At 36.5% G+C, this 27,809-nt stretch overlaps 1 protein-coding gene across 1 annotated transcript in view; it reads right to left on the bottom strand.

Annotated features, from left to right (window-relative positions):
• NBN (nibrin) overlaps nt 1-27,809 on the bottom strand; it is a 59,999-nt gene that overhangs the window by 10,110 nt on the left and 22,080 nt on the right. The window contains exons 6-13 of the mRNA XM_052651828.1: nt 27,597-27,714; nt 26,873-27,066; nt 17,578-17,675; nt 11,267-11,396; nt 9,645-9,923; nt 7,124-7,568; nt 1,849-1,917; nt 492-647 (exon numbers count right to left, since the gene is read on the bottom strand). Coding sequence (XP_052507788.1) covers nt 492-647; nt 1,849-1,917; nt 7,124-7,568; nt 9,645-9,923; nt 11,267-11,396; nt 17,578-17,675; nt 26,873-27,066; nt 27,597-27,714 — 1,489 coding nt within the window. The remainder of the gene's footprint in view (nt 1-491; nt 648-1,848; nt 1,918-7,123; nt 7,569-9,644; nt 9,924-11,266; nt 11,397-17,577; nt 17,676-26,872; nt 27,067-27,596; nt 27,715-27,809) is intronic.

Genomic DNA, 27,809 nt, shown 5'->3' with positions numbered 1-27,809 from the left:
TCTGATCAAATGCATAAGCAAAACCTAGCAGGTCAATAGTAGCATGGAGTAAGAAACAAACACCCTAGAATAGACAACAAAAAGAATACGGATAGGATGAGAAATATTCTTTCAGCACTCCATGCTTTCATTGCTGAGGACACAGGTTTGATTCTTAGTTGGATACTAAGATCCTGTAACCTGCATTGAGCAACCAAAAGATGACCAAAACAAGAAAGAAAGAAAAAGAACTAGGAGGAACCTAGCCAAAAGCCTGCTGTATAAGGTAGAAAAGAAATGGGTAAACAGCATCCTTTAAAGAATTCAACCTTAATAAAGTTTTATATATTAATTTAAGTGGCAAGGTATGTACTTACTAGAGTAACTTTTAACTGTTTTAAGCAGAAGAAATAGCATCAGTTTTCAACATAAACCGCTTTTATTACTATTTAGTATATTTCTAAAAACATTTCAAACACTGCACTCTTGTTGCATTTTAAAGGAATATATACCTTCTTGAATTTCTTGAAATTCTTTAGTTCACCATAATCATTATTCACACTGGATGCATTTCTGGAGGTGGAATTACAAACCACCAGGGATCGAAATTCAGTCAGTAACACTTTCTTTGGAAGCATCTCATCACCATCCTGAGGTTCACCATTGTTCTTAAACAGTGTTAAGACGGATAAAATAAGAAGGAAAAGGAAAATTACTTGTCACTTACAGAACCTCTAGAAAAAAGTTCAAATATCTGAAAAAACAGTAAAATTTAAAAAAGGTTTATTTCTAACATCTGAACTTTGTACTTGAAATCAAATCTTATCTATTTCAAAACCAGAAAATTACTCAAGTAGTATTTCTGACTCTAACTTCAGAAACATTTATAACATACTCATGTATGACAGAAGTCTAAAAAGCCATAAAGTATTTGAAATTTAATAGCATCTTCTAGTAAAAATCATCCCAATAAACAATTTATCTTCCTGTATATATTTTCTTGGCAAGAAACAGTTTGCTTCTTTTCATTAAAACCATACATTGAGATTATTATATAATCCATTCTACAAGTTATCTGTACTATACTTAAGTTTTCTTGATTTTCAATAATGTATGTTTTTTATTAGTTTGGACACCTCAAAAAACTCAACCACTAATTCTGGGCACACCACCTCATTAACTGAAAGCCACTTTTAAAATTCCAGATTAACAGTTATTTAATCAGTGTGAAGATTCCTTTTTGTTGCTGAAAGAGACTCTTTATATCATTTACTATTAACTAAGTACCTACATATACATGTTCTTATAGCTGCCCAAGGCTGACCATCTTAGTTTTTTAAACTGCTTAACTATATATCCATTTGCAAGCTGCTAACAGGACTGTAAGACAGTCAGGGAGAGATGAAAAAACAGAAAAACCAAAAGAAAAGGTTCATGTGACAATGACAAAATGTAATCACGAACTCTAATAAAATAACAATAGCCTAATATTTTTGTAGTTTGTTCTAGAGTTTACAAATATTTCATATCCATTACTCTATTTTATATAAACAACAATGCTATTGTAGAAATATCAAGTGTTTTTATAAACAAAAGACCTGAAGTTCGTAAATGTGAAAATGACCTATTAAAGGTCTCATATCTATGGAGTAGAGGGCAGAGAATTACACTCAGGCTTTCTCCACATTCTTTTTGCTATACCATGTTTATAATATGATCTGTCCATTTCCAGAGGAACTATAATTATGAAATAGACCAAAATTATAGAAGCAGAATCAGTTTTAATCCTAAGAATGAAGACTCGTAAAAAAATCAATGAAATGACAGTCAATATAAGTCAAATCTTTATAAAATTAAAAAATTCCTCACAGATAGTTCTTTAGTTGACCAGAGTGATTCTTTCTTGAGCTCACACTTCTTCTCAACTTCATTTTCTTGCTAAAGAAATAAAAAATATCATTCATAAGAGTTACAAGATGGAACCTTTCTGAAAACCTTAGAGATTATCCATGTTCTTGATCTACGGTTTTCAAGTATCTTTCCTAGAGAAACTATGAGATGAGAATAGAAATATATTTAGAAAAAGACTGGAGGATGAGTTATAAGAGTAAAGAACTGGAAGCAATCTAAGTTCATATAAGTTATATAAAGAGTATAATATGAGAAATGATCATAATATAAAGGAATTACAGTGGCTATAAAATTGCATTAGCATTTGAGTCCAATTTGAAAAACAAGATTTAAAAAAGAAAATGCCAAAATATTAACTGTGGTTATCTACAGAAGATAGGATTATCAACAAATTGTTATATTTTTATTTTTCATATTTCTACATGATTGTGTATCACTTTTATAGTTAAAAATTTTTAAGGAAGTCTATCTAAATTTATTTAGAATTGAATGTTAAATATCCTTAATCCAGGAAGAGTTATTTTAATTGTTCAAGGTATTTATCTATAAAAAAATGGAGACTGCCTTGCATAAAATCATACTATCCTTCATATTCATATATCCAGCTCATGTACTAGATAAAAGTACATTACACAGATAGCTTTCTAATACTTTCAATAAAAACTATAATCCCTTTGGATACAATAGGGGGGCATATCATTTTACATCAAATTTTCAATGATTCAGTAATAAAAATGCAGAAAAATGTTAATAATAAGTTGGAAAGAAAAAGCAAAATGTACTCTAAACTTGCTTGGAGACTAAAGAAATTAATGTTATTTATCAGTAGTAAGATTAAAAATGTCTATGCCAAGGCTACCACATACCCTTTAATTGAGTATTTTCACATACCTCACCCACTGTAAGTTGTTACCACAATCACATTTTAACCCTCTACCTTTTTTTCCCCATTCTGTCTTACTCCCTCAAACTTGCTCATCCCCTTGAGCAAGTTTTTATTTCCTATCTCAGAGAATCACACTATAAAACTATACCCAGAGCTTGGGAATTTTCCAATACTTTTTCCTCTATCCTCATTTCTCTTATTAAGTCAATCACCACGTCCTAGAGACTCTACCTCCTAAAGTTCTATCAAACTTATCCTCTCAGACTGCCTTTCATGTTAGCACGCCCAATGTCTAGAATGAATGAATGACATTCTGAGAAAGCTGTCAAATGGGAAAGCGGAAAGAATAGGGTGAACCAAGGATTTCTGTCCCAGTTGTCAAAACCTAGATAAGCCAGCTTGGCAAGTTACATAACTCCTACGTCAGTTTCCAAATCTGTTCAGTGTGTACAGTACTACCTCAGTGTATGTTGCTGTAGACAGTATGATGGTATCCAGTAAATGACAGGTATAATTGCCAGGCTCTCAAAGATGCTATAGGCTTCACTGCTGGCTCAGACAGTAAAGAATCCGCCTGCAATGTGGGAGACCTAGGTTTGATCCCTGGGTTGGGAAGGTCCCCTGGAGGAGGAGGGTGTGGCAACCCACTCCAGTATTCTTGCCTGAAGAATCCCCATGGACAGAGGAGGCTTGTGGGCTACAGTCTATGGTGTCACAAAGAGTCAGACACGACTGAGTGATTAAGCATACAAAAAGAGAAGAGGAAACCTTAATTCAAAATAGAAGGGTATAAAGCAGGTGAAGAACAGATTTCTGTAGACAGCGGGTGCTGTTAGGAGGTATGTTAACAAGGATGTGGAATCATGTTGGCATTTTATGAAGACTGAAGAATTGAAAGCAAAGCCAAGATTGGCACAGCTGTCATTCACATAAGGATAAACCCCTAACAGGGGTATCTAGCCAATAGCTTTCTATTTTAGCTTACAGGAAATCTTACAGACACGCTAGAATCCATATTTAATCCCCAAACAGAAAAATGATCATTCTAATATCAATGTATTTTAGAAAACGTCCTTCTGATATACAGCTAAGGAATCCAATGCCACAGAGAAGTATCATAATTTTGCCTTCTTGAGCTTCCCTGGCGGCTCCGTGGTGAAGAACCTGCCTGCAGTGCAGGAGATGTGGCAGGAGCTGCAGGTTCAACTCCTGGGTTGGGAAGAGGCCCTGGAGAAAAAAATGGCAACCCATTCCAGTATTCTCGCCTGGATTTCCTTTTTCAAAAAAGTTTTAAAAAATTGTCTTATATTGAAAGCAAAAATACCTTTGTTAACAAGGTTCTTACTAAAAAACTGTAAATATAGTGATTTAACTTTAGTAGAAGCATGTCACAATCAAGTTGCTACTCACTCTCCAAAAGTATGCTACAACATATTTATGTTGTACCATGTTTTTATTCTGGAGAAGGCAATGGCACCCCACTCCAGTACTCTTGCCTGGAATATCCCATGGATGGAGGAGCCTGGTGGGCTGCAGTCCATGGGGTCACTAAGAGTCAGATATGACTGAGCAACTTCACTTTCACTTTTCACTTTCATGCATTGGAGAAGGAAATGGCAACCCACTCCAGTGTTCTTGCCTGGAGAATCCCAGGGATGGCGGAGCCTGGCAGGCTACCGTCTATGGGGTCGCACAGAGTCGGACACAACTGACGGGACTTAGCAGATGTTTTTATTCAGAATGTCATGAATTCTTAAAAAAAAAAAAAGACAAAGGAAATTATGCTGTAGAATCATAGAGCAAATTAAAGTAATTACGTTCCCTGGTATCATTCTACAGCATATAAACCTTGGCATTAAATGAAAGGTCTTTCCAGGTCCAAAAAATACTGTTTAATGGTTCTCATACCACTGGAGGGTATATGGTGCTCACTTCTTGTCTCTCCCACTCTGGGCCCTAATGCCCAGTTCCTTGGGTGACATGAGCCCTGGGAGAATGTGTGGTCAAAGCAGGTCATAGGAGTTAATTAGCAGACAGGATTGACCAAAGTATTCTGTGAGTACAACTACAACTCTGTCAGACAGAGCTGTGGTACTGCCAAGTGGTGGACCCATCTGCAAAAGAATTTAAGAAAAAGGAAAAAAAAGCCCATTAAAGAAGATATAAACTATGCAAAAGGACAAGAAGACTAGAAAAAAAAAATCAGGAAAAACTAGAAATAAATATAGGAGGATAGGGTCCCACAAGACAAAGGCATTCCCAAAGGCATGGCAAAAGTAACGTAAATAGGGCCTGACTTTCTAAAGATTGTAGTATTAAGTACTAGCCTGAACACAGATTCTTGTATAGTCTGGAGCTGAAGTGACAATGAAAACTCAAGAGTGAAAGTAGAATAAATATATCTAATAAACATCTTTATAAAGGGATATAAATTTATTAAATTTAGGATATCATCCCTTGGATTTCATCAAATGCCATATTAAATCAACTTATCTAATTCTCCATTACAATGGAAATTGCTACAGAAGTGACTTATAGGATATATAAACCTCTTGGTTCAATTAATCTTTTCTGTAATATGACAACTAATCTTAAAACTTTGACAATAAAGGACTTGTCTGTCTCTGAAGTTCTCAGTCTTGCTAACAGATATCTCAGTATCCATTCTCTTTCTCCCTTATTAATATAACTTTTATGTTAATTAAGGGACAGTGTTGTCCTAAGTGATGTACTAAGTTTAAAGCATTTCCCAGACCCTCTTGGAGATTGAGGGTTAGGGCTGGGGTTGGCAAAGACCATAACTAAATCCTGGCCAACAACCAAAGTCATCAAGTGGGGCTTCTGAGAAAGCTCCTTAGAATGGACTCAAGCGGAGAGCCCTTTACCCTGTTTCCTTTCCACTTTCTTCTTCCTCCCAGGAAAGCTGACCCGATGGCCAGCGGTGCCATCTCATGGAGCAGAAAGACAGACACCTAGGAAATTAATACCAGCAACCACTAAGCAGCTTTGGTTACCTACCTCTGGGCATCTTCTATAGGGGAAAAAAATAACTCTATCTTATTTAAGCCACTGACCTTAGAATTTTTTAAGACAGCAAAGGAATTCTTAACTAACACAATGCAGGAATTTTTTCTGGAAAGAAAACTGGACATGCTGAATCAGGATCTCTGGGCCTTTGGTCTGGGAATCCTTATTTTTAAAAGCTCACCAGGTGATTCTGATGCACTGGTCCAAAGAGGGCATTAAGTATTCACTCATAAGAAGTAATGAACAACGAGGACTTTTTCCTTCATATGAAGGTACCAGTATGTAGGCTAAGTGAAGTGAAAGTCGCTCAGTCGTGTCCAACTCTTTGTGACCCCATGTACTATACAGTCCACAGAATTCTCCAGGCCAGAATACTGGAGTGGGTGGCCGTTCTCTTCTCCAGGGTATAGGCTCAACAGGACATATATTCTGATTCTTCAATAACAGTTATAGATTTATATAGTGCTTGATACACATTAGGTTCTCATCCTCACAGACACAATTGTGTCTGACTCTGCAACCCCATGAGCTGTAGCCCACCAGGCTCCTCTGTCCATGGGACTTTCCAGGCAAGAATACTGGAGTAGGTTGCCATTTCCTACTCTAGAGGATGTTCCCGACCCAGGGATAGAATCCGCACCTCCTGCATTTGGCAGGCAGATTCTTTACCACTGCACTACCCGGGAATCTTCAGATTCTCAACAAACGCTTATCACATCATTGCATCTGTGCTCTCACCTAATGCGGTAACTAACCTACAAATAGTAGGCTACTTAATAATGCATAAAATATGAAATAATCTAAAAACTAATCTTTGTTGTCTTAGAACAAAGTGAGTGAAACAAATTACCAATATTCATGAAAAGAGGATGGAACGTTAAAGATAAAAATGAAAATTAAAAATCTCTAATGATGTTACACATGCTCTACCTTAAAAATTTATTTAAGTAGATACTTTGTTTTGCTAACTTTCTAACAGGCATCTTTCAGTGCCTGTTTACTCGATTAAAGCACCTCCTATACTTAAAATCATGGCCAAATGTCTGATGTAATAAAACAGTACAGCCTGGAAATCTATTAAAACAATCATGAATAACAATTTTAGTTGTTGTCATCTATTATAAATAGTCATAGAATCATTGTATTTTTAACATTTATCAACCAACAAACTCTTATACTTAATACGGGGTATAGAAAATTCTAATTTTTTCCCCCAAATAAACAGGAGTACTGCTCATACTGTCAGTACAAATATCTCAAGTGCTTTTTAACATTCCAAGTTCCTATTTGCAATACTTCTCAATAAATAATGTTACTTACAGATATTTTGTTACTTTCTGGTATTGTTTCATCATTAAAAGTGGCATTTGTTTCTATGTCCAATCGTGGCCTTTTTCTAACATTGGTATCTTCCTCTTGTTTTTGAACTTCCACTTCGCTTTCTAACTCTAATTCTGTATCCTTGAATAACTGTTCCAATACTTCCTCTTCTATGGCTAAATCATCAATTTCTTTTCTTTTTTCTGATTTTAGTTTTTCTGTAAAAAGAGACTTATTGGCATAATTTTTCACAGTAGGTTTTAAATTGGTATCTGCATATGAATTATCTGGGGTTTTTTCCACAAGCACATTCTGAGATAGGTGCTCATCCTTAATTTTCCTTATTGAGGATGTAGTTGGTTGTGTTTGTTCTAAAAGAGAACAAGATATTTCCATTCTTGCTGATTTGGATAAAGACATTTCTTGATTTTCTTCATCCCTTTCCCTTGGGTTCAAAAAAGGAGAGAAGAAAACAAAAACAGAAAATGAGCACAGCTAAGTAATTTTTTAGTTTGGCAATATTCACCCCCTTCTTCATTTAATTGACAATATTCCTGGTTTTAATGATTAACTACCTCACCAGAAATAAAAAAAAGTAGACATCTGAAAAGAGTACATAATTCATACACACTTGATTGTTTTGATAGGACTGATCAATCCCATAGCTTAAATAACAGAGAGGTGTTTATCTTCTTTTTTAAAAGTTGTAATAGTTGATTAATCAGTGTGATGGAAAAGGTAGAAGAATATAAAATACAAAAGACTTGTCAGGAAAAAAACAGCTTGCTTTGTAATGTAGGAAACTTGTGAGCAAGGGAAAAATTACCCTGGGACTAAAACCTGTTCAGTTCATGAGAGCCAGATTCAAGTTGAAGTGGCTAAATTCAGAATATAGTGTAAGACTATATGTGTGAATATATGACTAAGTATATTCCATATAATACTGTATCATTCACTCAGCAAGTGCTGAATACTTAGCTCATTTAAATGGTACTGAGGCCCATAGAGGACACACAAACTGGGTCTCTGCTCTCAAGTTTACAATACATGTTGAACTGGAACAGTTAAGAGTGATACCTTAATGAATCTAAACTAATGTCGGGGTCCGGATAAACCTACCAAGAGGTTTTTGTAATAATTCAAATAGTCAGAGTTTGAATTCGAAAGATAGCAACACAAACAGATGGAAAGAGAGATAATTATAAGACAATTAAAATAAGAATCAGCACTACTGTTTTGGGGAGGCAGAGCAGAAAGGGTCAAAGATGTTGACACAGTAAACTGCTAACAAAATTACATATACAGTGCAATGACAGGGGTGAAAAAGTTTTACACCTATGATTAGGCAAAAAAGCAGATTTCTGTGGAAAAGTAGGAATGATATACTACTAAGTCAGGACCAAATATACTGACCATTTATAACCTGAAATGAAACATACATAGTAGGAAGAAAAGAAGTCCTCAATGGGAGCAAAGTCAGAGAGGCAAAAAACAAAACAAAACAAAACTGGTACACTACCACAAAAAAGCAAGAAGAAATCACAAGGAGAACAAAGGATGAAGAGTTGAGTGTTACCAAAAGGCCACTAGAGGTGTGAAGTGTGTCAGTGATTACTTTCAAGGATGTCAGGTTGTGATGAAATACTGTTAAGAAATATTTCATATAGAAATAAGAACAATAATGTCCTCATAAGTTTAACAGTGAATTTAAAAGATAAACAGCAGTAGCTTCAGGAAGAAATCAAGTCAAGGGAAGGGTTTAAAAACTAAAAATGAGACAGAGTCTTTGAATATAGAAGAAAAGGACCTAGAAGAAGATGCTAAAGGTGCTAGAAGTTAAGAATAAATGATGAAGCATGGTCCTAGAGGAAATGAGAGACCTAGCCAATGGAAGCAGGTAGGTCAAAAACACTCAGGTACGGGAAAGCTCAGCAAAGGAAACAGCAGAAGGAAAAAAATGAGAGAAAATCTGTCTAATGAACTTAGTGACTCTTGAGAATCCCTTGGACTGCAAGGAGATCAACCAGTCAATCGTAAAGGAAATCAATACTGAATATTCATTAAAAGGACTGATGCTGAAGCTGAAGCTCTACTACTTTGGCCACCTGATGCAAAGAGCCAACTCATTAGTAAAGACCATTATGCTGGGAAAGACTGAAGGTAGGAGGCGAAGGGGATGACAGAGGATGAGAAGGTTGGATGGCATCGCTGACTCAATGGCCATGAATTTGAGCAAACTCCAGGAGATGGTGAAAGACAGGGAAGCCTGGCATGCTGCAGTCCATGGGGTTGCAAAGAGTCAGACATCACTGAGCAGCTGAACAATAGCAGCAGAAATGAACTTAGGTGAGAAGGCAATGTGGACATTTCTGAGAGGGAATAAGCTCAAAGGGCCACAGCTTTCTACACAGAAATACTACACAGCATACTTACACTGAATATGAACTTAGTACCATTTTACAATCATAAAACAAGTATTAATATTTTTAGAGGCACAAAGCACTATTATTAAAAATTATACCTTTTTTTGGGAGAGGTAAGCGGCTGAAAATAGTCTTTGATGGAGTTGGTTTGCTGATGCTGAGAAGGCCAACCTCTACTTTTATTTACATGTGGGAATTTAGTCGGTGAAAGCTGATAGTTTGGGATTTTCATCCTAACCAGAGTATTTGACACTATATTATTATTAGAGCTTATTTTGTGGGGTTTCTTCACAGTGGACGTTTCTTGTGAAAGTATTCGACATTTTGGTTCCATTCCAAATATTTTGATTTCTTTTGGTCTTTCACTCACATCCATACTGCAGCAAAAGAAAAGAATGTATGGTAAACAATCAAATTTACAGCAGTTTTTATCCAGAAACAAAGTCCTTTAAGTAGCACTAATATAATACAGGTTTAGAATATAGTTGTCTTGAAATAACTGTTTATTCAATATATTTTATAATATATTGTTCAAGAAAGCAGCTCCTTTGACATCAAAGCTCCCTGAAGATAGATGAGATCCTTCTCTCCATCCCCTATAGCACATACTGTCAGGCATGCTCTATAAAAAAACTGCTAAACACACATAAAATAATAACCCTGTATCTTATAAATTAAACCATCATATTCCTGTTTCTTGCTTTGTTTAAAATTTTTAAATTACTTGCATCTAAGAAAAAAATGATAAAAACTAGAAATTCAGAAAAAGAACAAGAAGTAATTCCATTAGTAAATATAATGTGGTATTTCAATCACTTTCAGTGAACTGAAATGGTGACATTTCGACCAAAAGGCAGTCCCTAGAATAGAACTCTAGATTAACAGAAAAATATTTTAAACCCACACATAAACACACAGCTCTACAATGTATGGTAAATATATATTATCTTTGCTATTCTTATGGTTTTTTTGCCATTCTTATTTTACAAAAAACCCAGAGTTGTCATTCAACTGACTTTCAAAAAATTAATAGTTTCTCTTTTAAAAGTTAAACACAGTTTCAATACAAAACATAGGTACAGTGAAAATGTAGTTATGATATAATATAGTGCTACCATAAGTATCTTTCAATATGAATAATTTATTATGGATTTAAAATAGTATCTTAAGTTAAAAAAAGCCATAGGATACTTATGAGCCACCCCTGCTTTCCAAAAAAATTAAAAAACAATTTTAAAAAAGCCTCTTTACGTAGAGAACCATAAAACACCAGTCACAAATAAAACTGTAATTCTTTGTACGTCTTCTATGTACATTTTCAAGGAATTTTTAAAAAAAACACAAAACTATCTATTTCAGGAGTTGACAAACTACAACTTGTAGGACAAACATGGCTGACCACTTGTTTTTGTAATTCAGTTTTACTGGAATATAGCCACACTCATTCATTTACATGTGTCTATGGCTGCTTTAATTCTAAGTGGCAGAGCTGAGTAGCTGTGACAGAGGTCAATAGCCCAGAGAGCCAAAAATATTATTTTCCAGTACTTTATAAAGTTTGTTAAACCCTGTCCCCAAATATTATTTTCCCTGGCATCCCACACTCCAAATACTTCGTCTCCCAAGAAACAACTTGATAAGGCATTGACTTTACCTCTTGAATATACTATTACTTTATTGATAGAATAATAACAATAGTTCATTATCAATGAAGCTTTACCATGTATCTGCTTGTTCTGATTCTGTGTCAGCTACATATGCTGTAGTATTCACTGAGGCATCTGGCATTAAATTTTTATTGGCTGGTAAGGCTTGGGAAAGGCTTGGATCTGGAGTTGTGGTCTTCAGTCCTGTAAATCACAGAAGTGAAAAATAGAATCACAGCTGCTAGACACAGAAGCACCTTTGGTCACGGAAAGTTGCTAGGAGTGCGCCACACTGAGGGAATGAACTATAGCACCCACTTTTCTCCAAATACTCAGCCTGTAAGCAGCAGCCTACTGGTATCTGTGATGGGCTTATCTGAACCAAATCATGTTAAAATTACATCAAATCTTTCCTGTTAAGTGATTATCAACTTAAAATAAACTCAACTTAAATTCTAATTCAAATTATGCTTTAGTCAGGAGACCAAAACATTAAAATTTCTCCCCCCATGAAAAGTATATCTACACAAATCAAAATCAAGGTGAATTTAATTTTCAGAAGGAATATACTATTTGAAGAGATAACAGTTTTAGACAGACATTTTTCGGCTACTCCAGAAAACCATAATGATCACACTTCATCATTTTATATACCAGGAGAAATTTAACTCAAGTGCCACTCTTCCAGAATACTTTTCTTAAACCTCCCAAACTGAATTACATGCCCTTTATTTTGGCTCCCCTGCCGTCCTTTACATCACTCTATCAACTGTTAACATGCTGTTTTTAACTTTTTAATGCTAGCTGTGTGACCTGTATTACTTAAACTCTCTGTGCCTTAGTTTCCTCATTTACGAAATGAGGATAACTACAATATTTTCCTCACATGTTTTAAGGGCAAAATGAATTGATAGATGAATAGCACTTAGATAAATCTTGGAACATAGTAAGGACTATGCAAGTGCTGCTGCTGCTAAGTTGCTTCAGTCCTGTCTGACTCTGTGTGACCCCATAGATGGCAGCCCACCAGGCTCCTCTGTCCCTGGGATTCTCCAGGCAAGAGCACTGGAGTGGGTTGCCATTTCCTTCTCCATGCAAGTGCCTGCTGTTATCATTATCATCATGTTATACCATACTTGTTACTTGCTCTCACTAGACTTGGAACCTCCTTGAGAACAGGAACTGAGTCTTGCTCATTTCTACATCTCCAGTCTCTGAGCAATGTTTGGTATATAATGGATATAAACAAGTTAATGGAATTTTAAAAAAAAACAGAAAAAAATTTTAAGTTGACACTTACTAAGTATCAAAACTAAATTATCACTGTTAGATCCTCCTGACATAGGATGTATTTAATAAATGTTTAAAGCTCAACATTCAGAAAACGAAGATCATGGCATCTGGTCCCATCACTTCTTGGCAAATAGATGGGGAAACAGTGGAAACAGTGTCAGACTTTATTTTTGGGGGCTCCAAAATCACTGCAGATGGTGACTGCAGTCATGAAATTAAAAGACGCTTACTCCTTGGAAGAAAAGTTATGACCAACCTAGACAGCATATTCAAAAGCAGAGACATTACTTTGCCAACTAAGGTCTGTCTAGTCAAGGCTACGGTTTTTCCAGTGGTCATGTATGGATGTGAGAGTTGGACTGTGAAGAAGGCTAACTGCCGAAGAATTGATGCTTTTGAACTGTGGTGTTGGAGAAGACTCTTGAGAGTCCCTGGGACTGCAAGCAGATCCAACCAGTCCATTCTGAAGGAGATCAACCCTGGGATTTCTTTGGAAGGAATGATGCTAAAGCTGAAACTCCAGTACTCTGGCCACCTCATGCGAAGAGTTGACTCATTGGAAAAGACTCTGATGCTGGGAGGGATTGGGGGCAGGAGGAGAAGGGGATGACAGAGGATGAGATGGCTGGATGGCATCACGGACTCGATGGACGTGAGTGTGAGTGAACTCCAGGAGTTGGTGATGGACAAGGAGGCCTGGCGTGCTGCGATTCATGGGGTCGCAGAGAGTCAGACATGACTGAGCGACTGAACTGAACTGAACTAATTCCAAATTCAGGTATTTAACCTACTTCTATCACTCACATTATATGAACACCTTAAAAGCTCACTGGCATTCCTTTTACATACATACCCTAAAATTCATTTTAGCTTGAACAGTTTACAGAAAACAGTAATTAAAACTGGGTATATAATCACTGCAAGAAACACTTGGTGGTAGTGGCTCAGTTGCTCAATTGTGTCGCTATCTTGCAACCCCGTGGACTGTAGCCTGCCAGGCTCCTCTGTCCATGGGATCCTCCAGGAAAGGATATTGGAGTGGGTTGCCATTTCCTTCTCCAGGGGATCTTACCAACCCAGGAATTGAACCTGGGTCTCCAGCATTGCAGGCAGACTCTATACCAACTGAGCCATGAGGCAAGCCCAAAAGAAACACATAAATTGAACCTAATGAACCAGAGTAACTGTTTGTCAACAGTAAGATTAAGGACAAAGCTCTCCTTGCTAAAATACCATAATGAGAGGGATTTGCTCTACCCTGTTCACCTCTTTATTCCAAGTTTTCAGAATAATTAAAGGCATATAACAACTGTTCAAAAAATACTTGTTGAAAAATAAATGAATGAATACGAAAGGAAAAGAGGAAACAAAGGATGAAAAAAAAGGAGGAAATGCATTCACTCTGTTCCCCCCAAACTGTGTCCTAAAATTGTCTGTAAGTCAGATGGCTATGATTTGGAACCCACACAGACCTACCTATGAATATGTGCAAGAAATTATAACACAGATTTTACCAATTTCTTATGACCATGTTTCCATATGAAATAACACAATAGAAAAGGTACTGGTCTAGTAGTCAGAAAAACCTAAATTTTAGAACTGTCTTGGCCATTTTGGAGCTTTCCCCAGGAGGCTCAGCAATAAAGAATCTGCTTGCCAATGCAGGAAACACGAGTTTGATCCCTGGGTTGGGAAAATCCCCTGGAAGAGGAAAGGCAACCCACAGCAGTATTCTTGCCTGGAAAATCCATGGACAGAGCAGTCTGGCAGGCTACAATTCATGGGGTTGCAAAGAGTCAGACATGACTTAGCAACTGAGCACACACACACTTGGCCATTTTATTTATAGGACTTTAACTCCAGTATTCTTGCCTAGAGAATCCCAGGGATGGGGGAGCCTGGTGGGCTGCAGTCTATGGGGTCGCACAGAGTCGGGCATGACTGAAGTGACTTAGCAGTAGCAGCAGCAACTTTGCTTAGCCTTCAGGTCTCTTACCTTTTAATATTAGAAAGATTAGATGATCTCTAAGGACCTTCTGGCCATAAATACCTTTCTAACAGCAGAAATGTGATAAAAATTTTGATAAATGATAAATTTTGTTGGCCCATTCAAGCAAAGATAATCTTATGTACTAATAACTTAGTTCAATTAAGCAAATATTCATATCAACTACAAACAAGTATCATGCTTGGTGATGTCAGAAAATTCGAAATTAATAAAAGCTTACAATCAATCTAGTGGCTGAAAGAGGCATGGAAACAACTGGTGATATTTCAAAGTAGAAAGAAACTCTAACCAGAATGCAAAAAAAAGTTACTGGGATAAAGAAAACAGAATAATTAACTTGGAGAAGAATAGTGAGAGGAAAAAAAACTTAGAAAAACTTCATGAAGGAGGTGTGCATTTGTGAAATGAGTCAGATTTTGAAAAGCAGTGTTGGCATTCTAGGAACAAGGACCATAATGAGCATGGTCAAGGAGTATGGCACATATACAAATATAGCATATTATACATGTTATTTTATTTATAAGTTAGAATTATTCCCAAATAAATTAAGAAATTCTAAAAAACATGTCATATATATTCTCTAGGGAAGTATACTAAACAAAAGAGATGACGACGGGAAGAGATAGGCCACAGCTAAACTGTTGAAAGCTCAAAAGTCTAGACAAAGGGCTTAAGGATTTATTTGACAGATAATAAGAACAAGCAAAAGTTTTTAGGAAATGGGAAAGTGATTCTAGTGGCAAAGTGAAAAATTAACTGTATAGATGAATATGGAGGCAGGACTCTCACTGGGGGCAATTGTAACAGCCCTCAGGAAAGAAAGATACGGAGGGTTCAAATAGGGCAGTATCTTGATGGGAGTAAGCCTCGCGAGCAGAAGCTACAGAGGGAGAATTTCAGGTCTTGGATGAGTAAAAAAATGACTGAAGTTGATGGTCTGAGTATCTCCTCTCTAGCCCAGTCCTTCCTTAGTTTCTTGGAGTTTATATAATAAACAGGAGGTTAAAATCAAGCAAAACAAACCAAAAAAATCTGATGCCTTGGCTGCATCCCGCAATATCCTGAATTACACAGAATGTGAATCTGCATTAAAAAATGTTTCTGAAGCACCTATCTAACTGAGAACCAGTTTTCTGAAAGAAAAACTAAGGACAGTTGTCCCGAACAGGTACTGGGAAAGGGAAGCCATACACAAAGACTCAATGATTGTTTATTTTTACATATTTTTGTTGTGTTGTTAAAATCTGAAATTAAACATAGGGTTTTGTTTTTTTCTATAACAGAACAGAAATCCACTGTCAACAAAATAGTATCTACAGTATATGCTATTTCTAAAAGGTTGGGAGCTCACCAGTGGACAGCTTCTCCAAGAATATGGCTCACTTTTGGTATCTACATCAAAGTAGTTTTCTGAAAGAGGCTAAAGAGATACTTTACTTCTGACTGTAAGGATAAATTCCGAGAATCTCAGTCATGAATTCTGAGGAAACAGTCACCATACCACAACTATAATGAAAACTTCACAAGCTCTTAAACTGTATTTGAAGGTTAACTGTTTAAAGATAGAAGTATGTCCAGTGCACTCATGGGAAAGGGTAGAGATTTCAGGTGAATAAACATTCTCACCGAATCACATAATCTAAGGACTAGCTGTCTACCTTTCTATATCTGCTCCCAGTAACCCCGACACCATCAATCACAAGAGCAATACAATATTATCATAACAGCTTTGACTTAGAGTCAGTTTGAATTCAATTATTTCTTATGTGATCTCTGGCTAATTTCTTAACCTCTCTGTACATCAGTCTCCTCACCTATAAAATGCAAAAATGTCATCTCTCTTAAAAGGATTGTTTTGCGTATTAAACCGGAATGCCAAATGTAAAGCACTGCAATCTTTGCAAATTCAAGCGATGGCAGCTATTATTACCAATCGGAAGGTACACTGTCCAATTCTACTGGTGCCATTCAGTGGGCTACAACATAAATGATACCTCCTGTGATACTGCCTGGAGCACATAATCAGGTGGTGCTGTCATAACTTGCCTTTTGGTTCAAGCCCAATAACTGCTGATAAGTAACTATTAAAAAGAATCTAGGATGCAAATAAATGTATGAAGAAATACTGAATGGAAGCACTCATAGCTAGACAAAGAAAAGTTAGCAAGGACAATAAATGTAAGAATATCTAAGGTAAAGAAGCGAGAAGGAAAAAATAAATGAGCCACTTTCTTAATGGCAACATCAGCTTATCAAGAGAGTAGGGGAGTGAGTTTTTAAAAAAAGGGTAATAGTTGCTCTGCGTAAAATGGCTTTGTAACAGTCAACGTGGAGATGATTATAATATGTATTCTTTATCTGCATAAATGGCACCATCATCCAACCAGTTATTCATGCCAAAAGACTGGATCTAAGTTGTTTCTAAATCCTACACAGGCAAGACCTGCTGGGTCTAGCTCCAAAACCTGGCCTCCATTTGTTTTTCTGCTCTCTACTGTGCTGCCCACCTTGGTCCAAGGCACCAGGCTCCTCTCAACTGGACCTTCACAGGAGCTTCTACTCATGTTCCCACTTCCATCTGGGGCCTTTGGAATCCATTCTCCACACAGGTGTGATTGTGATCTGTTCCTTCTACCTGGAATTCTGCTACCCAGATCCTTCCATTGCTGCCTTTCCCCATCACTTCAGGACATAAGGTGCTCAAACATGACATACTAAGTGAGACCATACTTGACTCCCAATCTAAAAGAGCCTACTCCCAGTCACTATCACGTCACTTTTCAGCCTTCCCTTTGTACTTGGCCTTAACAGAACTTATCAGATGTGTATGCTTGTTAACTGTCTGAATCCTGACTTCTAGGATATAAAGCTCACAGTAAAGGTATCTTGTTTACTTTATTCACCACTGATCCTTCAGTACTTACAACCGTGCCAAGTACTTAGTAGCCACAAATATTTATTGAATGAATAAATGAACAGATAAACATATGACCTTTAAAAGATGGTAAGTATAATGTACATATAGCTTATCATCCATTTACATATAAAGTTGCTGAAGAATCAATAAAATAATATTTTAATTACCTGTACTGGGCTGGCCCTGTGGATCACAGTAATTCTCTGTAGTAACAAAAATAACTGCTAATCCAATTTCTGCTTCTGGAATAGGTCTAAGACCCTGCCTGTTAGAATAAAATAGTTTAAGCATAATAATACATTAAAATTAACAATTTTTATTAAGATGATATCAACTGAATCTATCCTTTTTTCCCCTCAGGTAATATCACAATTTATGGTACAGAGAGAATTGCAAATACATATAGTACTAGCTTGGAGAAGGCAATGGCACCCCACTCCAGTACTCTTGCCTGGAAAATCCCATGGACGGAGGAGCCTGGTGGGCTGCAGTCCGTGGGGTTGCTAAGAGTCGGACACGACTGAGCAACTTCCCTTTCACTTTCCACTTTCATGCACTGGAGAAGGAAATGGCAACCCACTCCAGTGTTCTTGCCTGGAGAATCCCAGGGACAGGGGAGCCTTGGTGGGCTGCCGTCTATGGGGTCTCACAGAGTCAGACACAACTGAAGCGACTTAGCAGCAGCAGCAGCATAGTACTAGCTTATTCACTGGAGCAACATTACATTGTGCAAGTTCATCACCTTTTAGTAATTCAATTATTTCACCTGTAAAATACAGATCTAAGCTAAGGGATATAGATCCTTCCAGTTCTAAAACTCTATAATTTTCACACCAAGAACAGTAACATTCAGATGAAGCAATAAAATAATTTTTTTAAAGCAAATCTATGATTACTAGAATCCTAAGACTTAAAAGAGAGAAAGAAAAAGGGGAGGGGAGAGAAGGAGGGGAAAAAAGTACAAAGAACTATACATCTATATATGTATTATAATTTTAACTTTAGTAAATCAAATCATTTGACAAAATTTACATGTATAACTGAATCTTATTAAAGGAATCTATGGTGAACTCATTTTTTGTTATTCTGTAATGTGAATAATGACATAAACCAAATATAATTTAACTTAATAATGCTATATAGAAACTACACCTCAAGTTTCAAGGGCTTTAAAACCCTTTTTAATATGTATTACAGAGATATTTTAAGTGGTTATAGTAGCTTAAAAGGTCTTTTTCAAATGTTTAACATTTGAAAAATGTTTCATTTTTCTTTGTAAAATGAAAAATTTTGGTTTTGTAAAGTTTTTAAAAAGATGACTCTAAAACGTATATGGAAAAATAAAAAGCCAAGAATAGCCAGGATGCTTTTGAAGAAGAGCAGAAAGAAAAGATCTGTCCTACTAGATTTGAAGGCTTAAATTGTTCTAGTAATTAAGACAATGTGGTAAACGTGGTATTGGTACAAGAACAGTTATACTGCTCAATGGAACAGACAAAAGCCAAATATGTTCCCATGCATTTAAGGTCCCTTGGTATAAAATAGAATGAGTCTCAGACAGATTAAAGATAAATTTCAAAACCAAAATATCAAAATATTAATAAAAAATTGAAGAGAATATCTTTTTGATCTGTGAGTAGAAAGAGATTTAAGTAAAATTAAAAAAAAAAATACTGACAATGAAAGACAGTTAACTTTTAGGATACTAAAGTTAAGGACTTTCACTCATCAACCCAATAAAAAGATACTTTACAAAGTGGTAACAGATTCTGTAATATATAAAAGTGACAAAAGGATTAATGTCAAGAATATATAAAGAAAAAAAATTTTTTAAGCCACACAAATATGCAATTACCTTAAAATCCAGAAACTGCACTTGTGGGCATTTATTCCAGAGAAATGAAACTTATGCTCACACAGAAACCTGTACACAAATATTCACAGCAGCTTTATTTGTAACAAAAACTGAAAAAACGCACACGTTCTTTCATGGGTGGATGATTCAACAAACTGCAGTATATCCATACCACAGAATAAATAATATATATATATGCATATGTATTTTAAGTGGCTGAAGTAGTTTAAAGATATTTTTTCAAATGCTTAACATTCATTTTTTTGAAAGCAACCCTGAATATTCATTGGAAGGACTGATGCTGAAGTTCCAATACTTTGGCCACCTGATGCGAAGAGCTGACTCACTGGAAAAGACCCTGATGCTGGGAAAGATTGAAGGCAGGAGAAGGGAGGGACACAGGATGAGATGGTTGGATGGCATCACTGACTCAATTAACATGAGTTTGAGCAAACTCTAGGAGATGGTGAAGGACAGGGAAGCCTAGAGGCTGCAGTCCATGGGGTCACAAAGAATCAGACACAATTTAGCGACTAAACAACAATTTAAATTAGACTTTAACTTTGTGCAATTATAACAATACTAAAAAAAAAACCCAGATTTTAAAAAGTATCATCAGATGATATATATGAATACCTACTTAATATTTTAGGCAATTCAAAATTTACTATGCTACTAACACTTCTGAAACTATATACTATATTATGAAAATCAGTTATAAAGATGGGCTTTATAAAATACACACTTCGTAACAATGTTATACAGACATACATCATCTTAAATGGAGAAACACTGGAAGCATTCTTTTAAAAGTCAATAGTAAGATAAATGTGGCTACCATCACCACTTTGGATGTCCCAGTTCATCCAAAACCAAGAGAGAAAGAGAATAACAGAGAGCAGTACCAAAGGCATAAGGATTAAAAAGGAGAGAAATACCATTTCAGATGATATGGTTTACAGAAAAAAAGACTACAGATAAATCAGAAATAAAGGGTAGTCTGACAAGGTGGTGGGATATGATATTATTATCAATGTCAGCTGAACTTCTATACATCAACAGTAAACTGGAAAATGTAATTTAAAATACCCATATATGGTTGTTGATACCATGAAACACTACTCAGCAATAAAAAAGGACTGATATACAAAACCTAGATGAATCTCTGAGGAATCATGGTGAGTGAAAACAAAATTCTAAAAGGGTATATGCTGTGATGATTTCATTTATATGTATATTTTTTTAACAATAAAATTTTAGAAATGGAGAACAAATTTATTGGTTGCCAAAGTTTAAAGACAGGGAGTGGGAAGTGGGGAGGGATGTGTGGTTATAAAGGAACAACATGAGGGATTCTTGTGGTGATGGAACTGTCCTGTATCTTACCTATGGCGAGCACACAAACCTACACATGTAATAAAATTAGAGAACTATTAATATATATACACAGACACCACACACACAGAAGAACATATAAAACTGGGGAAATCTCTACCTTAATAAAACGAATACAACTATCCCAACAAAAAACTGGGCGAGAGACATGTATTTCACAAAGGAGGAAAACTAAATGTCCAATAAACATTTGAAGAAATGTTAGCCATCACCTATGATCATGCATTGGAGAAGGAAATGGCAACCCACTCCAGTGTTCTTGCCTGGAGAATCCCAGGGACGGGGGAGCCTGGTGGGCTGCCGTCTATGGGGTTGCACAGAGTCAGACACGACTGAAGCAACTGAAGCAAGCAGCAGCATGATCAGAGAAATATAAATCAAAATCACAAGATATGATTAAATATCCATTAAATTGGCAAAAATGATAGTCTGAAAATACCAAGTCTTGAAAATGGTGTGCATCTAACTTGATCTCTTATATACCATGGGTAGAAGTATAAAGTGCAAAATAGTTTGATACTGTTGAATGTTCTAACCCTAGTAATGTAGTAATACATCCCAAAGAAAATCCTGCACAAGTACCAGCAGGAAACATACAAAGATGGTCTCAATAGTTTACAATAACAGAAATTTATTTAAAATAATTAGTGAACAAAATTAATATATATTATTTTAGTTCAATGATGACAGTGTATCATATAATCCAAAGATTGTAATTCATTCAATTTTATGCAAAGCCATGGAGCAGGTGAGAAGAGAGGGCAGAGAGGATAAAGAAAGAAAAAAATCAGCAACAAAAAGAGTTCCTAAATTTGGACTAAGATACTGGGAACACATCTCAGCAAGGACAAACATCACGGTTATATTGTTCCCCTAGGCTTCTAATCTTTTTCAGAGATATTTAACTGATATCCTAGAGCCACTTCTGACAACGAATCAACAGAGTCATGGCACTAACCAATCCCAATGTTGGCAGATTGTATGAAATTCAGTCAATAGCTGAAGTTACTGGTTTGCTATAACTGCACTTTCCATGACAATCAATGACTTAGACTAACTGGACAGGTGTTATTTTAAGTGATAGTCTTTCTCAAACTGTAAAATCATCCTCCTTCCAAAACCAAACTGAAACAGGGGCCGAAGACTATAGAACAAAATGTCACCTCATGATCTGGTCACCAGCCTCTGAGCAACCTTGCACCCTGGCTCTGTTCTTACCTCAGGGTCCCTATACATGAAAGGCAGCAAGATGGAACGGGCTCCGGACCCAGACTCCGCAGGTTAACACGCTGGCTCCTCTCATCAGTCCCCATGTTCTACTCAAATCCCCTTTTGCCCTTTCTGCACAATGAGAATCATGACAAAAAAATACACAGGATTCTGTGTGGCTTAAATATGTAAAATATGCCTTAATATATGTAAAATGCTTAAAAGAGGACCAGCTTACAGTAAGTAAGTTATTATTGCTGTTGTCCGGCATGTCTTTTAAAAACGGGTCATAGGTAAAATACTGCCTGAAAGAAGCTTTCTCTATTTAGAATAAACTTCTCCCCGCCTGCTCTGTTACTCTGCTTCCTTATACACATTTGTAGTTATCTGTTTACTTGTCTCTATCTGTCTTTTCCTCTAGACAACCATGGCTATCTTGTTTACCATTATATCCCCAGTGCCTAAAACATAATTATAGTACATTTTGGTTACAGTAATATGATGGTACTTTTGTTACACAGGTATTTCCTTTTTCACAGCAGTTACTACATCTCCATTAAGCAAAATATTTATGGGACACAGACTGAAGTTTAATTTTTTACTTCAGCAAATTCACTTTTTTTAAAAGTCCTTCATGGTCAGAAGAACTCCTGGGATAAGAAAAATGAACACTGGAGACAGCTTGTTTATTTATGGACATTTTATACATACAAATACCATAAGCCCTAATAATGTTTTACTAAGTGAATAAGAATTTAGTCAACAGACTGCCAAGGCTGATTTCTTACTTTGTACTTCAAAGATTATTAATACCAATAAAGAGTCCAGGAAAAAAATCCTTGCTTTAGTGCTTTCAAATGGTCCTTCCCCAATTACAAACACTATTCTAGTATATTTGATACTTCTTTTTCTGCTTTCCTATGAAAAGTGAAAGTGAAAGTCACTCAGTCGTGTCCAACTCTTTGCAACCCCATGGACTATACAGTCCGTGGAATTCTCCAGGCCAGAATACTGGAGTGAGTAGCCTTTCCCTTCTCCAGGGGATCTTCCCAACCCAGGGATTGAACCCAGGTCTCCCGCGTTCCAGGCAGATTCTTTACCAGCTGAGCCACCAGGGAAGCCCAAGAATTCTGGAGTGGGTACCCTATTCCTTCTCCAGCAGATCTTCCTGATGCAGAAATCAGACCGGGTTCTCCTGAATTGCAGGCAGATTCTTTACCAACTGGGCTCCCAGGGAAGCCCATTCCTATAGTAGCCTATATATACAGGAGGGATAAAAATTTTTATATAAATTTTCAATGGGTACTAATCATCCAGGGAAAAATACATTTCTAGGTTATTTCAGAAAACATTTTATATTTGAGTTTTAACTTTCTCAACTACATAATCTAGAGGAAAACAAATACTACTTTATAAAGAGATGTATATTCTGAAAATTCTATTAAAGTAACAAAAGAGGCAGAAAATATGTATTGAGAGAAAATTATCATGGATATATCTATTCTACTTTAAGCATACTAAGTCACAATAAATTTTCAAACCATATACAATAAAATCTTTATAATAATTCTTGTATATGTTATGATTCAGTTGCTCAGTCATGTGCAACTAGTTGCAACCCCATGAACTGCAGCACACCAGGCTTCGCAGAACTTCACTATCTCCCGAAGTTTGCTCAAACTCATGTCCCTTGAGTAGGTGATGCCATCCAACCATCACATTCTCTTGTCATTCCCTTCTTAACCTTTGTTTATTAATGAATTAATTTAATTGGAGGGTAATTTCTTTACAATACTGTGGTGGTTTTTGCCATACACTGACATGAATTACCCACGGATGCACACGTGTCCCCTCATTCTGAACCTCCCTCCCCACCCCATCCCTCTGGGTTGTCCCAGAGCACCAGCTTTGAGTGCCCTGCTTCATGGACCGAATTTGCACTAGTCATCTATTTTACATATGGTAATATATATATTTCAATGCTATTCTCTGAAATCATCCCACCCCACCTTCTCTCACAAAGTCCAAAAATCTGTTCTTTACATCTGTGTCCCTTTTGCTGCCTTGCATATAGGATTGTTGTTACCATCTTTCTAAATTTCATATATATGCATTAATATACTGTATTGGTGCATATAGGATTGTTGTTACCATCTTTCTAAATTTCATATATATGCATTAATATACTGTATTGGTGTTTCTCTTTCTGACTTAACTTCACTCTGTATAATGGGCTCCTGTTTCATCTACCTCATTAGAACTGACTCAAATGAGTTCTTTTTAATAACTGAGTAATAGTCCATTGTGTGTATTTACCACAATATCCTTATCCATCCGTCTGCCGATGGACATCTAGCTTGCTTCCATGTCCTAGCTATTATAAATAGCGTTGCAATGAACATTGGGGTATATGTGTCTCTTTCAGTTCTGGTTTCCTCGGTGTGTATGCCCAGCAGTGGGATTGCTGGGTCATATTATCCTCAATCCTTCTCAGCATCAGGGTCTTCTCCAATGAGTCAGCTCTTTGCATCAGGCTGCCAAAGTATTGGAGCTTCAGCATCAGTCCTTCCAATGAATATTCAGGGTTGATGTCTTTCAGTATTAACTGGTTTGATCTCTATCAAGAGTCTTCTCCACTACCACAATTAGAAAGCACCAGTTCTCTGGCACTCTACATTTTTTTTGGTACAACTCTCACATCTGTACATTGCTACTAGAAAAACCACAGCTTTTGACTGTATGGACCTTTGTCTCAGTGATGTCTCCGCTTTTTAAAATACACTGTCTAGGTTTGCCATAGCTTTTCTTCCAAGGAGCAAGTCTTAATTTCATGGCTGCAGTCACTGTCCACAGTGATTTTGGAGCACAAGAAAATAAAGTCTGTTACAGTTTCCATCTTTTTCCCCACCTATCTGCCATGAAGTGATGGGACCGGATGCCATGATCTTCATTTTTTGAATGATGAATTTTAAGCCAACTTTCTCACTCTTCTATTTCACTTTCATCAAGAGGCTCTCTAGTTCCTCTTCGCCTTCTCCCATTAGGGTGGTGTCATCTGCATATCTTGAGATACTGATATTTCTCCCGGCAATGTTGATTTCAGTTTGAGTTTCATATAGCCTGGCATTTCACATGATATATTCTACACAGAAGTTAAATAAGACAATAGGGTGAGAATACACAACCCTGATGTACTCCTTTCCCAACTATGAGTCAGTTTTCATTGTTCCATGTCTGGTTCTAACTGTTGCTTCTTGACCTCCATACAAATTTCTCAGGAGACACATCAGGTGGTCTGGTAACTCATTTCCTAAAGACTTTTCCACAGTTTGTTGTGATCCACACAGTCAAAAGCTCTAGCGTAGTCAATGAAGCAGAAGTAGATGTCTTTCTGGAATTGCTTGGCTTTTTCTATAATCCAACGAATGTTTGCAATTTGATCTGTTACCTCTGCCTTTCCTAAATCCAGTTTGTACATCTGGAAGTTCTCTGTTCATTTGCTGTTGAAGCCTAGCTTGCAGAATTTTGAGCATTACCTTGTTAGTATGTGATGAATGCAACTGTGTGGTAGTTTGAATATTCTTTGGCATTGCCTTTCTTTGGGATTGGAATGAAAACTGACCTTTTCCAGTCCTGTGGCCACTGCTGAGTTTTCCAAATTTGCTGGCAAATTGGGTGCAGCACTTTTAACAGCATCATCTTTCAGGATTTGAAATACATCAGCTGGAATTTCATCACCTCCATTAGTTTGTTGGTAGGAATTCTTCCTAAGGCCCACTTGACTTCACACTCCAGGATATCTGGCTCTAGGTGAGTGATCACACCATTGTGGTTATCTGGGTCATTAAGATCTTTTTTGTGTAGTTCTTCTGTGTATTCTTACCACCTCTTCTTAATATCTTCTGCTTCTATTAGGTACATATCACTTCTGTCCTTTATTGTGCCCTAGGTACGTATCACTTCTGTCCTTTATTGTGCCCATCTTTGCATGAAATGTTCCCTTGGTATCTCTAATTTTCTTGAAAAGATGTCTAGTCTTTCCCATTCTATTGTTTTCCTCTATTTCTTTGCATTGTTCACCTAAGAAGGCTTTCTTATCTCTCCTTGTTATTCTTTGGAACTCTGCATTCAGATGGATATATCTTTCCATTTCTCCTTTGCCCTTCACTTCTCTTCTTCTCTCAGCTGTTTGTAAGGTCTCCTCAGACCACCATTTTGCCTTTTGGATTTCTTTTTCTTGGGGATGGTTTTGATCACCACCTCTGTACAATGTTACAAACCTCCGTCCATAGTTCTTCAGACACTCCGTCCATCAGATCTAATCCCTTGAATCTATTTGTCACTTCTACAGTATAATCATAAGGGCTTTGATCTAGGTCATACCTGAAAGGTCTAGTGGTTTTTCCCTACTTTCTTCAATTTAAGTTTGAATTTGGCAATAAGGAGTTCATGATCTGAGCCACAGTCAGCTCCTGGTCTTGTTTATGCTGACTGTACAGAGCTTCTCCATCTTTGTCTGCAAAGAATATAATCAATCTGATTTCGGTGTTGACCATCTGGGGATGTCCATGTGTAGAGGCTTCTCTTGTGTTGCTGGAAGAGGGTGTTTGCTATACCAGTGCGTTCTCTTGGCAAAAACTGTTAGTCTTTGCTCTACTTCATTTTGTACTCCAAGGCCAACCTTGCCTGTTAGTCCAGGTATCTCCTGACTTCCTACTTTTGCATTCCAGTCCCCTATGATGAAAAGGTTATCTTTTGGGGGTTGTTAATCCTAGAAGGTCTTATAGAACTATTCAGCTTCAGCTTCTTCCACATTAGTGGTTGGGGCACACACTTGGATTACTGGGATATTGAATGGTTTGCCTTGGAAACGAACCAAGATCATTCTGTCATTTTTGAGATTGTATATGCCTTTCTATTACTATGTGGAGTATAAATAATTTACATATAGAATAACCTACTTTCCCTTAAAAGAAAAAAACTAATAAAGAATAATTCTGTACCTTTGGAGTATATCCATAATTGAATGAATCCATTTTTTCTGAGAGTCAGGAATTAAAGTCTGTGAATCTGTTAGTCCTGCATCAACAACACAAGTTCCAGGAGCTGAAAAGAAACTATCATCTTCTTTATTTTCTTCTGTTATCAACCTAGCATCTCCTCCTCCAAATATAACTGCTGCACTTAATTTTTTATGCTAAAAATGGGGGAAAAAAAGGAAAAAAGTAATGAACAGCCATAATTAATTTCTTGAATACATGCTTAAAATTAAATGATCCTACTTCTTGACAGGACAATCTGAGCTTCCATTAGGAGAAAACCCCTAGTTCACTAGGTACCATTACTGTTCCTCATTACACAGTTCTGGAACTGTGAGCTTATTTACATTTTTCCACCTATAACATAAACTTCTGGAACTCTCAGTTCATCACATAGAAGACATTCAGCAGCTGCTAACTAACCAAACAAATTAGAAGTTAAAAGTTTTTGGTCTCTTCCTTGTATATATTTATATAAACTTAATTAATCAGCCAATTAACAGATATTAAGAAATGCCACAGTCATATACATGAACACTGGGCAAGTTCTGGTGCCTAGGCAGTTTTTTATTTCCCTTCAGACATTGACACAAGATCTCAAAAGGAAATGTACTAATAACTGATAACTGATAATAATTTATCCTAGTTTATAACATTTTCTTCAGGAAAATTTAGCTTATAACATTACCTGCTTGGCATTTAGAAAGACAAATGTTTTCCCTTTGAAGATTTGTTTTCTTTCCTGGCGTCCTGATAGATCAATATTTTTACTTTCAATAGCTGGTTCATCAACAGGTGGGTAAAAACTATAAAAAATTAAGTATATTATAATTACATACTACACTGTACATTAGATTTGTAAACAGAATTTGGCAATCTGGACTAGAAAACTAGAAAGGCT

Source organism: Budorcas taxicolor, chromosome 14 (assembly GCF_023091745.1).
Source record: "Budorcas taxicolor isolate Tak-1 chromosome 14, Takin1.1, whole genome shotgun sequence".
In the NCBI taxonomy this organism is placed as follows: Eukaryota; Metazoa; Chordata; class Mammalia; order Artiodactyla; family Bovidae; genus Budorcas; species Budorcas taxicolor.
Note: the sequence above shows the minus strand (reverse complement) of the source record. Positions and strands in the feature narration are given on the sequence as shown.